Source organism: Bos grunniens, chromosome 21, assembly GCF_055505025.1.
Source record: "Bos grunniens cultivar Pamir isolate PY7600 chromosome 21, Bosgru_T2T1.0, whole genome shotgun sequence".
NCBI lineage: Eukaryota > Metazoa > Chordata > Mammalia > Artiodactyla > Bovidae > Bos > Bos grunniens.
The window spans coordinates 5,644,478-5,658,989 of NC_141185.1; the positions used below are offsets into that span (position 1 = coordinate 5,644,478).

Here is a 14,512-nt window from a genome sequence, read left to right on the forward strand (position 1 = left end):
TTCTCAGTTGTAACATACCAGCTACAGAACCCTGAGACCTAAAGACAAAATCCACTCATTCATCCAACAACTGTTAACTGTTCTTCAAATAGCTGGTAGATGCCATGTTGGGTACTAGAGTGGAAATGAACTTGGTGAACACCAACTGAAAAAAGAAAAAAAGTATGAATTTTACTGTTAACAAAGCATTTCTGCATATACAATCCCACTTTTCCTCACAATAATATTTTACAGATAAGGCAAGTGAGACCCAAAAAGAATAAAAAGCGACTTGCCCCAAATTACAATACATAGCCGGTAAGAGCAGCAGCCTGAACTCACACCTAAACGAGACTTCAAATCTCAGGCCTCGTCATCTTCTTCCGTTTATGCGTCTTCCCCTGAATATTCTCTTCTCCTGGCATTCTGCAGTCCATGGGTTTGCAAAGAGTAGGATATGACTTAGTGACTGAACAACAACTCTCTTTCCTCCCTCTTCTAATTCCGAGGCTCAGATTCTCCTTCCCATACAGCAGTATTTTTCCAGAGTTTAAACTAAAAATTAAGTGTTAGGCGCTATTGGTGGGGAACCTGCCTGACAGTGCGGGAGATGCAGAAATACTCGGGTTCAATCCCTGGGGCGGGGGAAGATTCCCTTGGAGGAGGAAATGGCAACCCACTCCAGTACTCTTGCCTGGAGAATGCTATGAACGGAGGAGCCTGGTGGGCTACAGTCCGTGGGGTCGCAAAGAGTCAGACATGACAGAAGCGACTTAGCATGCATGCAAATGTTAGGCAGCAAAAATCCCTTCATCAAACATACATGGGAAACTCAGGGGCAAAATTCACACATGTAATAGCTGCCCCTGCAGGACTTACCAGAGCTTCATGCTACTCTGCGGGTTGGGGGTGGGGGGTGGGGTTGTGCAATTTTTCTGACCAACTGACCACAGAACTCTCTTCAGCCACAAAGCCCCTCCTATGACTAAGACAGTAAAGGCACAGGTCCCAGAGCCAGACGGCGCGGGTTCAAGCGCCAGCTCGTGTGGAGCTGGACAGACACGACAAGGCCAGCAGCTGCCTCTTCGGACTCCGATGAGGAAAGTGCTGCACATGTTCACGCGAATGCAGCTCTCAGCAGGTCTCACTGATCACAGTCAGGGCTCAGCAATGCAATACAGTCACTTACCAGGGAAGCATTACATAAAGCACAAAGAGCCAGAACACCTCACAGACTCTGTTTTACAAAATTAGGGTCAGAATGATAAAAACAAGCACTGACTTTTTAGTTAGAAGACACAGGTCAGATTTTCAGCTTTACCGATTAAGCAGATGTGTGAGAAAGGGATCTAACCTCTCTGAAACTTAGGTGCCCCTTACATAAAATAGTAGAAATAATGCCGAGCTTCGAGGATTGCTGGGAAAATTAGAGATGATAACAAAAGTGCCTGGGATATAGTGGGTACAATTGCACATGTGTTATCTTGTTTGTATTTGAATCCTGAAGAATCAGAATATTTTCATTAAAATATATAAGGACTCTTTAAATTTCACACGCATTTTTACTAGCTCAAACCCTTTTAACTCCCTACAGATTTGAACATCTACCACCTGGTCCCTTTCAGGCCTTTCTCCTGATCTTCTGCCCGGGCACAACAGGGCCTGCTCCCCAGATTCAGGACCTCTCTCGAAATTCCAATCTCGGCTTCATGCTCAGAAGTGAAAAGACGTCAAAAAGGCAGCAAATTGGCCTTTTTCCTGCCATTTCCCCTTCTTGGCCTATAACAATGACTGGCATATGGCAGGAGGTTCGAAATAAGTAATAAAAATGAGTAAATAAAAAGTGCTGAGAAGCTGGGCTGCATCCACTCTGCTCAAGTGTGACAGATGGAATGAAGAGGATACTGTTCTGCCTTCAAGTATCCTTACCAAGTCAGGAAGATAAGAATGAGAAGCACAAGCTATTAGATTGGGTGCTCGACACCCTGAGTGATGCATGGGAGTTTAGTGAAAAAGGGAAAGTTCATTTGGGCCACAGTGGTCAGAAAAGGCTCTAAAGGAAGTGTGTGCAGTGCTGGGTTTGGAAGGGTTTCATAGGAAGAAGACAATGGTTCTGACAGGGGCACAGTAAAGGCACAGAGTGGGTGATTAAACAGCTAATCCCACTAGGGAACCCTAATTAAAGAAAGAGGTACGTGAGACCCCGTATTAATGATCACTCAAGAAAGCAAGTTTGCTCACCCGTCAAAGCAAGCAGGCTTGCTCAGCAACAAAACCATGCAACAGAATATTGAGATGTGCCCTGAGCAGGAAATAACTGACGGAATGAGACACACCTCCTTCCCCGGGAGGGGTGAGGAAGTTAATGATTCCTGGGATATGCTCCTCGGCACACAGGAAAAAGAAAAAATATAGGGAAAGGGTGACATTACACCGAAACCTGAGGCGGGTGCCACCCTCCGGTGTGTGCGACTCTCACTTGGCTCACGTCCGTACGCCACTGCAGTCCAGTCTGGCCATCTGGGGACAAGAACATTCCCCGCCCGACAAGGAGGAGGAGCTGGCGGTAGAAGTGTGAGGTCTACCCAAGAGGCAGGGAGAAGGTGGTCCTCGCCCCCTCCCCACTTTTCCTGTGACGATAAACCCGTGGCTCACTAAGTTCTGGGCAGTGCTCCCTGGCCCACCTGCTTCTCTCTCACACAAGTGTCCTCCACTCACTAATAAACCCTTCCTTACCTGTCACTCTGCCTCTTGTCGAATTCTCGCTGTGCAGAGCCAGAAGAACCTACAACACTCTCCTAAGTCCCAAAACACGCTCTGCAGTTTCAGTTCAGAGACAGGGAAGCAGAGCAGAACATGCAGATCTGTGACTAAACCCGTTTAAGGAGCAGAGGGAAGACTCCTGGGAGTCAAGGGTTAAGGGAGAGCACGCAATCAGGCCACAGAGGGCTGCAGCTGCAGAAGGAGCTGGACTGGCTGTGGACGGAGTTCTCAGTAAAGGACTGGCCCCCAAACACCAGGCCGTGTTCCTTGGAACGCCCACCGTTCTGTGAGGCAAAGCTGTGTTCACATTTTTCTGCCAGGGCAGAGTGAGCTTCATTCACAACAGGGACCTGATTATCGTAATGCCCCAAACAAGGGCAGGAAAACAGTTTTATCAAGAGCAGCACAGCGGATCTTCCTCTGTCCACTTCAGGACTCTACTGCGCTCACTCCTCAGTAAGTTGGTGGATAAGGAAAACACAGTCTTCACTCTGGCTCCAAGGTTCATTTGACTGTGAAAGCATCCTCTCTCTAGGAAAAAGGATTTCACCTCTGAGCCCAAACACGCCTTTAAAGCGTACAGTCTGCTTGGTGTCCTGTATATCCAACCACACAGTTTTACCTGTCTCTCCCTTCTCCAGAGGATCTTCCCCACCCAGAGATCGAACCTGCAGGGTCTCCTGCGTTGCAGGCAGGTTCTTTACTGTCTGAGCCACCGGCCCCACTGGTGGAGCTTCTGAAGAGCGGGAGCGGGCCCTGGAGGGACATCCACCTTCCGCTCCAGGTTCTCTTTCCTTCGAGCCTGTGCTCCAGGTGGCCCAGGGGTGCTCGTGGAGCTGGAAGAGCTCCCAGTTTCCAGTTTCCTCGTGGGCCTCCACAGGTAAACACGGGCTGTCTCTGCTCTCTTCCAGCCCCTGTGCTGATGAAGATGGAGGCTGGGCTAGTCTAAGAGACACACGGCAGGATCAACCCTAGCATCTGGCAGGCCCTGAACTGACAGACTGGAGTGAAAACACCTCCTCTCACCTCTAATTGGGTCTGGGATGACCTCCTGACAGCCACATGACCAGTCACCAAACCCCACACAGCCCACAAACCAGCAGGAGGTCAGTTCCAACTCAGGGTTGTGTCTATGAGTCACGCACACTCAAGACATGTGGTTCAATCTGCGGCCAGAGGCGCCAGGTGAACTTGAAAGCACATGTTAACAGCACCTGTAATTATCCAGAGCTCCTGATTTCCCCAAGCTCCTGCATGGCCGTAATCTTGTTTTTTTATGAACCATTTCTATTTTCCAGGTGGACAAACTACATCCCAGTGAAGTTAAATGGCGTATCTAAGGTAACACAGTGTCACCAAAACGTAGGATCTGCAGGTTCCCGAGGTTCGGGTTCTCCCCGAACTCAGCTAGGGTTGAGGAGCAATGGTGGGCTCGTGCGTGAGCTCCACTTCTGAGCACCTGGACTTGCCGGGTGTGAGGAGTGACCTGGGCTCTGTGTTTCAGTTTCGGTGGGCCCTCCCAGGAAGGGACTGTTACGAAGGACCCCCAAGTTGAGGTCTCCAGTGGCTCCTGATACCCGATAGAACTACCCTGGGATGGACCCCACCACATCTACAACTGCCCCTCCACCGAGTCCCACCCGTTAACTCCCTCTGCCCTCCCCCAGAAGGGAGCTCACACCCTGAACCTGTCCGTGTCAGCTCAGCAGCCAGCCACTGCGCGTGTCAGTCTCGGGGGATGCATCGACGTGACCGGAGGAACGCAGATCCGGAGTCCCGGGCTGGGGCTGAGTCGGCGGCACTGGGGCAGCACTGACGCTGGCCGTGGGATGTGGCTGTGCTGCCCTCGGTCGGGGAGCACGCAGGCCCAGTATGTCAACTGCAGGGAACGCAATTAGTCTCTCAGCCCGGTGAATCCGTGCGTCAACCAAGCCCAGACCCAGGCTCCTAGCTGATGAGTCACATCACGGTCGGTTCACTGTGTCATAAACATTTCGGCAGCAAACAGCATTATCGTCCAAGGACTGACTGCTGGCACTCTGAGTCTGAATGCCAAGGAGACGGGGTCATGAGAGAAGCTCCTCGTCCTCAGAGGGCTCAGGCCTCTTTCCTGGCTCCTACGTGATTTCTCATCCAGGATGAGGGTCTGAATTAAATGCTCTGCTGCTTAAAGTAAATTAAAGGAATGAATTTACTGAATATCTACTAAGTGCCAGCGTGCGTGTGTGCTAAGTCGCTTCAGCCATGTCTGCCTCTTTGTGACCCCGTGGACTGTAGCCTGCCAGGCTCCTCTGTCCATGGGATTCTCCAGGCAAGAATACTGGAGTGGGTTGCCATGCCCTCCTCCAGGAGATCTTCCCAACCCAGAGGCTGAACCCGAGTCTCTTACATCTCCTGCACTGGCAGGCGGGTTCTTTACCACTAGTGCCACCCGGGAAGCCCACTAAGTGCCAGGAACCCTGCCAAATGCTTTATGTAAATGATCTTGTTTAATCAGCAGAGTCACTCTAGGAGGTAGGTAATCCCCCATCTTATAGACTGGCAAACTAAAGCAAGAACTGAAGTAACCTGCGCAAAGTAACAAGCCGGCAATGCAAAACGCGTGGCCTCCCACCGGTAAGACACGAACTCCCTAAAGGTGAGAAAGGTTTACCTCGGCAAAGCAGTGACTCAGGGCACTTCTCAGGGCAGAGAGAAGTGACCATCACGAGAAAAAGACAACCAGACTGGGTTACTCTGAAAAGAATGAGCAAAAGCCTTCTCCTCAGGTTTCATCAGCCACCATCGGGCTAAGACCACACCGCCCCCGCTCCCAGGGTACAGCTCCTGCACGGCTGCCAGCAGTCCCTCCTTTCTTTCCGCCACCTCCCCTCAAATCTGAAGCTGTTCTAAGACGTGCTCCGAGAGACGCCTCCTCCTGCAAGTCTCCCTAGTGTTCACCATGGCAAAACCTCGCCTCGTCCTCCTCCTGAACCACAGTACCCTATCTGGAACCGTCTGGAATCACTTCTGGTTTTCCCCGGGTTCGTTTTGTCTTTGGCTACCCTCACCCCATGCTTTTGGTGTTGGTTAAGCACCTTCCCAGGACTCAGAATGACACAGATTTGCATCTTCTACTCAATAACCTCAGATACACAGATGACACCACCCTTATGGGAGGAAGCAAAGAGGAACTGAAGAGCCTCTTGATGAAGGTCAAAGAGGAGAGTGAAAAAAACTCCCTCAAAACTCAACATTCAAAAAATTAAGATCATGGCATCCGATCCCATCACTTCATGGCAAATAGACGGGAAAACAATGGAAACAGTGAGAGACTTTATTTTCTTGGGCTTCAAAATCATTGCAGATGGTGACTGCAGCCGTGAAATCAGAAGACGCTTGCTCCTTGGAAGAAAAGCTATGACCAATCTAGATAGTATATTAAAAAGCAGAGCCATTACCTTACCAACAAAGGTCCGTCTAGTCAAAGTTATAGTTTTTCCAGTAATCATGTATGGATGTGAGAGCTGACCATAAAGAAGGCTGAGCATCAAAGAATTGATGCTTTTGAACTGTGGTGTTGGAGAAGACTCTTGGGAGTCCCTTGGACAGCAAGGAGATCAAACCAGTCCATCCTAAAGGAAATCAGTCCTGAATACTCTTTGGAAGGACTGATGTGGAAGCTCCAATATTTGACCACCTGATGTGAAGAGCCGATTCATTAGACTAGACCCTGATGCTGGGAAAGATTGAAGGTGGGAGAAAAAGGGGACAACAGAGGATGAGGTGGTTGGATGGCATCACTGACTCAATGGACATGAGTTTGAGCAAGCCATGGGAGATAGTGAAGGACAGGAAAGCCTGGTGTGCTGTGGTCCATGGGGTCACAAAAAGTCGGACACGACTGAGTGACTCAACAACAACAACAACTGATGCTCAGCAAGTGGTTTGTTGGGTGAACGGTTATCCTAACAGGAAAAAGGCCCTCCTGCCTCCAACAAGGCACCACACAGGTCTCTGAACCTAAACAGCTGGAGACTCTTTTGCAATCATCCTAAGTAACTAGAGCAAGAGTCACACAGACCCAAGCTGGTCTCCTGTTCTAGGGCTCCTTCCTCTGGGTAATGAGTGCAGCTGAATCTTTCTTCTAATTCAGTTTTATTTTGTTGTTTTCCATATAAGAGACCACAATGCTAAGCAAAGAGAAATGGGGGATGGAAACAGTTTAATAAAGCAGCACCTTAACCAGGTAACTTTCAAATACAAGCATTTATCACAGCGTTTTATAATTTACACACTGCTTTCCAGTATGTTATCCTCAAAACAGCCCTCTTCCTCTGTGTGAGGTAACTAAGAGATGAGATGGAGTGACTTCTGCAAGGTCTTGGCTTTTACATCCACACTGTATGGACTGGACTGGAGTCTGGTTCCACAACACCGCTTCTCTTTGAGTGAAACTCAGCAGCTGTGACATTTATTTAACAATGGAGGATAGGCCAGCATTTTTACATATATCTGTGTTGCCATCCTACAGCTAAATTATTTGTCTTCCAAAATAACTTTTGCTTGTGGCTGGTCAGACCAGCAGCAGGTGAAACTGTCAAGTCACTGAGACTTGTCTCTTCTCATCTCTGCTGCTCTACTTTCCCCTCCCTCTGCCCTCACTGTCCACCCACATCCTCCACCCATGTGCCCCCACCGCCCCCTACCAGGGCCTGAGTGCTAGGAAGCCCTGGGGAGTAGGACAGCCCCCCTCCCCCAGTTAGAGACCATGACTTAATTCAGTTAAAGTTACTCTAATACAAGTACTGGGGCTTCCCGGGTGGCTCAGTGGTAAAGAATCCACCTGCCAATGCAGGAGACACAGGTTCGACCCCTGGATCGGGAAGATCCCCTGGAGGAAGAAATGGCAACCCGCTCCAGTATTCTCACCTGGAGAATCCCCATGGACAGAGGAGCCTGGCGGGTGACAGTCCATGGGGTCGCAAAGAGTCGGACATGAACAGCACCTGAGCACACACAAGCCTGATTCACACGAGAGCTGAGTCTAGGTTAACAGCTGGTGGTGCTGTCAGAGGATTAAGATATGCCTCCTGGCCTCAAAGGGTGCAGACTTCAGTAGGGGAGAAGGATGGGACAGGAACTGTCACACAATTACACTGCAGTAAGTACCACACAGACAGGTAAGGAGGAGTGAGGAGCCGCGGAGCTGGAGGTCGGGTGGAGGGTCAGTCGGTCCTGCCCTACAAGCGGCCCTCTGCTCCTCTTCTGTTCCCCACCCTCCCCACACCTGGGGAGGTGAGCCGAGTGCCTGGAGCCACTGCGGGCTCCGGGCCCAGAGGAGAGACTCAGAAAGGCTGTGCTGGCTGGGAGACACAAGGTGAAGTCACAGGATGGCGTTCTCGGCACAGGGTATCTGAGAAAGGAGGACTGAAGTGAAACTGACCAGACCCCCACAGCTGGGTGACTTCAGGTGACCTCTCGGAGCTTCTGTTCTCATTTCCTTCACTCACTTAGCAAACACTGTTTCTGGGTTGGAGGTATGTGTTTTGGGACTGTCCATGTCTCCATAAAATGATACTCGGGTTCAAACTACGAGGGGCAAAGCAGCTAGTGGTGTCTGGTGCACAGTAGGTATGAAATGATCTTGTTTCTCCACTTCCCCATCGCCTGCCCAGCATCAACTCAATGGACCTGAGTTGGAACCAACTCCAGTAGATAGTGAAGGACTGGGAAGCCTGGTGTGCTGCAGTCCATGGGCTTGCAGAGCTGGGCACGACTCAGTGACTGAACACCAACAACAGTGTGAACGTCGCTGTACCTAAATACCTGTTTCCTCAAGAGATCACAGGGCCTGGAAGACGAGAGGCACTGAGCTGGCTTGGGCTCTGGACACTGGGCCATCTCTTGGTTCGTGAGCTTCAGTGGTATCAGGGTGTCCCTGATACCACTCGTTGTAATTCATTTCAGTATTCCAGTGAAAGGGCAAGAAAAGTTGTGACACTTCCTAAGACTAGATATAAATTTGAATTATCAAAGAACGAGTCTGAGTTTGAATCCCATCCTTCCATAACAATGTTTTATTTAAAAATATAACACAACAGACCCAGAATAGTAACTTCCCATTTTTCCATGACTGACACATTCCAACTGTGGATCACACATCCTGGAGCTAGCACTGGGAATAAACCACAACAAGGAGCAGGGATTCTGAGAGGCGGGAGCTTCTGATTTGGGTTCCATTCTCATCTGGGGGACCATGAGTCTGAAAGTCACATTTCAGACTCCTTCTTCTGGGGTTGGTAAGGGCAGGCGGTCCCTGCTTAGGATCTAGGGGTGGAAGGAAACCAGACCGTGTTCTACAAAGCCATCTCCAGAGGGGCTCAGAGGACAGTCTCTGTGGGGTGTGGGGACAGGTAAATGTTGACTTAAACTATTACTTCAGTACATGTCTCACCTACGAAGTTTTTTTTTTTTTTAAGCAAAAACTCAAATGCAGTGTGTCTCCTAGCATAGCCAGGTAGAGCGGCTGGCCCGGTGTGAGGACAAGATGGTCTTGCAGTCAGGGAAAGGCAGGGAAAGCCCCTGAGCAGTGGGGAAATGCTGGCCCAGCCTCACGTCTCCATGTCCCTGTAGCCCTCCAGGCTTGCAGCCTGGCCCCGGGGAGTCCTGACCATTGTCGCCACAGTCTAGAGTGAGGTCATCGCAGGGATTCCTTATGAAACAAGGTCGGAGTTCTCTGGCGCTCCATCAGTGGGGGTGTGCTGAGGATACTTCTCATTTTTCTCAGGAGGTCAGATGTCTGCTTTTCGACACGCTCTTCTGAACCGGTACCAGCAGGCACTCAGCGGGCATTCCAGGCTGGCACCGAGCTAGCCAGAGGGCTTGCTTGCTTTTTCATCTGTCTTAAGTCCTCCTGAAAATGACTGTGTTCACCACTCACTAAGGCCTTACTGTTTCTCCAGCAGTTTTAGGCCCTAAGAAATCAAGTTAAAAGCAGCATGGACTGCCAACAGACTGGATTAGAACTCACAGTCCAGTGGGGAAACGGGGCACATAAACACGTCTGTCAACCAGACTTCCTGTTCAAATGAACGTGGCCTTGGCGCTCTCTATGGAGGGCTGTGTCTGCAGATAACCTGACGGCGTCCCCCACAGTCCTCTCCTCCTTTTACCCTCACGTAACAGTCCACGGCAGCGCCAGTGTCACGAACCAAGCTTCATGGGTGCTCAGCCCAGTGTTCCTTTCCACTGTTCTCAGGCCTCCCCAGGAGGAGGGCAGCTGAGATCACATGGCCCGAGTGTGACCTCCCCATGAGTGCTCCCAACCCCACCCTGCCCCACCCACCTGCCTGTACCTGATCTGCTGTTTCTGATTCCAGCTGTACCTTCGACTTCCCATCTCAAGGACAGTCTGTCCGCTTTCCCTAAGCCAATGGTTCTCAAAGTCTGGTCTCCAGAAAACCTAAGAACTTATTGGACACACATAAGCCCTCAGGCCCCACCCTAGACCTACTAGATCTAAAATGCTGGGGATGGGTTTTTGTGAGCCCTCTGGGTGAATCTACCGTGTGCTATAGCTCGAGAACCAAGCTGACCTAAACTAAAAAGCTAAGTGAGCTCCTCTTGAGCCCCGAGCCCCAACACAATGCCCTGAACCTCACACAAGTCCCCTGACTACAAAAGAAAGCCATCTGTCTGGCCCCATGCAGCTGTCACAAAATGCAATCATGCTCAGCAAAACTCTTCAGGGCTGGCTGAAGCCGAAGCTTGAAGCCTCCCTCTTCTGCTCCATCTCCCACTCCTCAGCTCGGCAGAGCGGTGCCCTTGAACCGGAGCCCTCCCAGCTCGTCAGACCCGCTCCAGGACCAGGGGCCACCACAGTGGGGGTGGGTCTCCCTACCCCTCTGTTCTCACTCCAAAAGGCAAGCAAAGGCTCCACGTCTGCTCAAGGCCAAAGCCAAGGCTTACTCCGTCTAGAACAAGTGCTAGCCGTAAAACATGAACCTCACCCTTGTACTACTTTCCACAATTTATGATGCTCTTGCTAATTCTCACAAGGATCAAGAAACCTGGACTAGAACCTGTGACTCCTGACTCATTCCCAATGACCTGTCCACTCTTACCTGCCAGGCATTAAATAAATTCCTGTTGGTCACCTGACAGAGCTGCCACGAGCAGTGAGCTCTGGTCATGGTGTCAATTCATGATATCAGAGCAGGTTGCCACATGGAAACCTGCACAAACCTGTCCATTAGGAAAGATGAAGAGGCGCGCTGTCCAACAAAGGGTGACTTCCTGGAGGCAAAGCCCCAAGTTTACAGGAAGGGCGGGAGCAACCTCTGCAGCCCCGCTTTCCCTTACAGACAGCTGAAGAATCTCTCATCTTCTCCCTCAATTTTGATGACAAGGTCTCCAGTTTCCTCTTACAAGCAACGAGAGGTGGTGATTCTATTCTTATTTTAATGCCCACTGCAGCTACATCTGGAGGAAACAAAAACTGCCTGTAAGGTTGCCACACAGTCACTCCTTTGCCCGTCAATATGGTATTTATGTTCAGTTCTAAATACACAGAAATTCCATCTGAGAAATGAGAAGCTGTCAGAGGTTAGATACAAACACGCTGTCCTCCACATGCTATGAAGAGGTGGAGACCCACAGCAAAAGGAGCCGGGAACCCCCCTCATCCCACCTCCTTTAGCCTCATTTCTGAGAAACTCTCTTTTCTGGAGCCCTCTCCCCACATTCATACTGGGGACAGATTCCCAGGGGAGAGATGAGGGAATAAGATTCACAAAAGACTCTAATTTGGAGCATTCATAATTACAGCAGCTGAAAAGCTTACCAAAGCAAAGAAGGAGCCTGTTCACAAAACACCATGAGGGCGCTTGCCGGAAAACTGCCCAGCCGCAACGAGACCACCGTCCACAATGAGCAAAATCAGAGCCGAGACCAAATCATGAGCCAGCAGACACACTTCCAGGGTTTCCACCTTCACCGCTGCAATCAGTGCTTTTTTAAAGAGCAGTAAGGCTCCAGGAGTTTGACAAAGGAAGAAAAACAAAAGGCAGCAAGAGGCTCCATCTGGATAAGCAGTTCCTAGTCAGTATTCAGAACTCCACACCAGCACCAGCACAGCTCGGATGAGGCGCAAGGTGGGGTCCTCGCCACCTTCACACACCATCAAACCGATTACCACGCTGCCTGGGTGCCTGCAGTCGACACCCCAGACCGGCACCACCTCGGCGCGCCCACCCCCACGACCAGGAGAAACCCTGCCGTGGAAAAGAACCCTTCTTTTATGAGGACCAGCCGGAGCCTGAGCTGTCATTACACAGCAAAAACCTAGAGAGGACAAAAACCCAGCAGCAGGCTGGAGGAAACCCAGGACATACCTGAATTCTTCAAGTGCAAACATGACCTAGTCGGAGACAATTTCCTCAGACTGTCTGGGGGCCTTTCTGGTTTGGAGGACCACCATTTAGTCAGTCAGATGGTGCAAAGGTGCAGGAAAAAGAGGCGGGGTCTGCACACCCCCCAGTATTCTGAAGTGAAAGGCTTTCTGCAGACAGGGGCCTGCAGCCTCCAGCTCCGCCAGCTGCTGACGAGCGGCAGCTAACAGGGGAGGCAGCTAAGGACCATGTGATCATTCCAGCAAGGCTGATTAATGCAGCGAGTGCGGAGGCTCCAGGCTGGGAGCTGGATTAACCGTGAGAAACAAGTGGAACCCCGGGCAGGCCTGGGATCCTGCGGGAATCACAGAACACGCACGCCCCCACCAAACCGTATGGGGCCGGGGTGGGGGCCAGGGAGCAAGAGCTGCAAGGAATGAGAGTGTGCCCTGCTCCCCTGAGCTCAGCCCGCTCACCTCGCCCGCCCGTGGCCACTGCTGTGCTCAGGTTCAGATGTGAGGACCACCGTGGGAAGCGCACGTAGTGGAGATGGATCCTGGGCTACATTTTACTGAAGACTCTTCAGGACTCTGTATTCCACCCTTCCACTATGAAATGTTCTTTTAGCACAAACACATAGGCCGCTCTGGAATCCCAGGAGTCATGGTTTCCGGCCAGAGCTCTGCCACGAGCATCACCTGTAGGGCAGCCGCAAAGCGTGACCTCATTTATCTCAGTCTTTGTTTGCTGAGCATTTATTTCAGTATTTGTTTCCATACATAATATGGACCAGGCTTCAATTCCTTGAAGTACAAAAGCTGCTGTAACAGTTTCAGAACAGAAGTTAAGAAAAAGGAAACGAGATGTCAGCCAAAGAAAGAGGAATGTTTACCGGAGGGCAGGGCCCGAGCTGCTGAGACCCGGCACGTGAGCTGAGGCTGTGTTCTGAAACTTGCCATTAAGGAGACTTGTCAACATTTGCAGATCTTTATAAAACAAGGAAGACAGATCTCAAAAGAAAACTTGTGAGCCACTCTTAATGGTTTTTCTCTCCCTCACACCACAAACAGAATCAGGCACCAACTCTCTTTCTGCTCAGGGTCTGACCTCCCCACTCTCAGCCCCGCTGCTTCAGCTCTCAGCCTCAGCATTTCCCACTCCCCCTCTCATGTTGGTAACTGGTCTTCCTCCGTCTGTCCCTTTTCTAACAATCTGCCAGAGCCATTTTTCTTAGTCTGACTTTGTTGTTCTTGTTCGGTCACTCAGTTGTGTCTGACTCTTTGTGACCCCTTGGACTGCAGCATGCCAGGCTTCCCTGTCCACCACTACTTCCTGGAGTTGGCTCAAATTCATGTCCACTGAGTCAGTGATGCTGTCGAACCTTCTCATCCTCTGCTGCCCCCTTCTTTTGTCTTCAGTCTTTCCCAGCACCAGGGTCTTTTCAAATGAGTCGGCTCTTCACATAAGGCCAAAGTACTGGAGCTTCAGCTTCAGTCCTTTCAACGAATATTCAGGATTGATTTTCTTTAGGATTGACTGGTTTGATCTCCTTGCAATTCAGGGGACTCTCAAGAGTCTTCTCCAGCACCACAGTTCAAAAGCATCTGTTCTCTGGTGCTCAGCCTTCTTTACGGTTCAGCTCTCACTATGCATGACTGCTAGGAAAACAATAGCTTTGACTACACAAACTTTTGCTGATAAAGTGATGCCTCTGCTTTTTAAAATGCTGTATAGGTTTGTCATAGCTTTCCTTCCAAGGAGCAAGTGTCTTTTAATTTCATGGCTGCAGTCACCATCTGCAGTGATTTAAGTCCAAGAGACTTAAATCTATCACTATTTCCATTTCCCCATGTATTTCCCATAAAGTGATGGGACCAGATACCATGATCTCAAGTTTTCTGAATGTTGAGTTTTAGGGCAGCTTTTTCACTCTCCTCTCTCACCTTCATCAAGAGGCTTTTTAGTTGCTCTTCACTTTGTGCCATTAGAGTGGTATCGCCTGCATATCTGAGGTTGTTGATATTTCTCCCAGCAATCTTGATTCCACCTTGTGATTCATCCAGCCCAGCATCTCACATGATGTACTCTGCATATAAGTTAAATAAGCAGAGTGACAATATACAGCCTTGTCATACTCTTTCCCAATTTGGAAACACTCAGTTGTTCCACGTCCAGTTCTAACTATTGTTTCTTGACCTGCATACAGGTTTCTCAGGAGATAGGTAAGGTTGTCTGGTAGTCCCGTCTCATTAAGAATTTTTCAGTTTGTTGTGATTCATACAGTCAAAGGCTTTAGTGTGGTCAATGAAGATGTTTTTCTGGAATCCCCTTGCTTTCTCTATGATCAGTGAATGCTGGCAACTTGATCTCTGGTTCCTCTGCCTTTTCTAAATCCAGCG

General features: G+C 50.0%; 1 protein-coding gene across 12 annotated transcripts in view; it reads right to left on the bottom strand.

Annotated features, from left to right (window-relative positions):
* The window catches only part of EVL (Enah/Vasp-like), a 155,812-nt gene that overhangs the window by 97,081 nt on the left and 44,219 nt on the right, over positions 1–14,512 (bottom strand). The window contains exon 1 of one of the 12 annotated variants that reach the window (XM_086362955.1): positions 12,117–12,333. The exons of 3 other annotated variants lie outside the window; for them this stretch is intronic. In XM_086362955.1, coding sequence (XP_086219081.1) covers positions 12,117–12,139 — 23 coding nt within the window. In that variant the 5' untranslated portion in view covers positions 12,140–12,333. Of the gene's footprint in view, positions 1–2,715; positions 3,773–4,421; positions 4,670–12,116; positions 12,334–14,512 lie in introns of those variants that run through there. 8 more of the 12 variants (XM_086362948.1, XM_086362959.1, XM_086362961.1 and 5 more) reach the window with 8 other exon arrangements.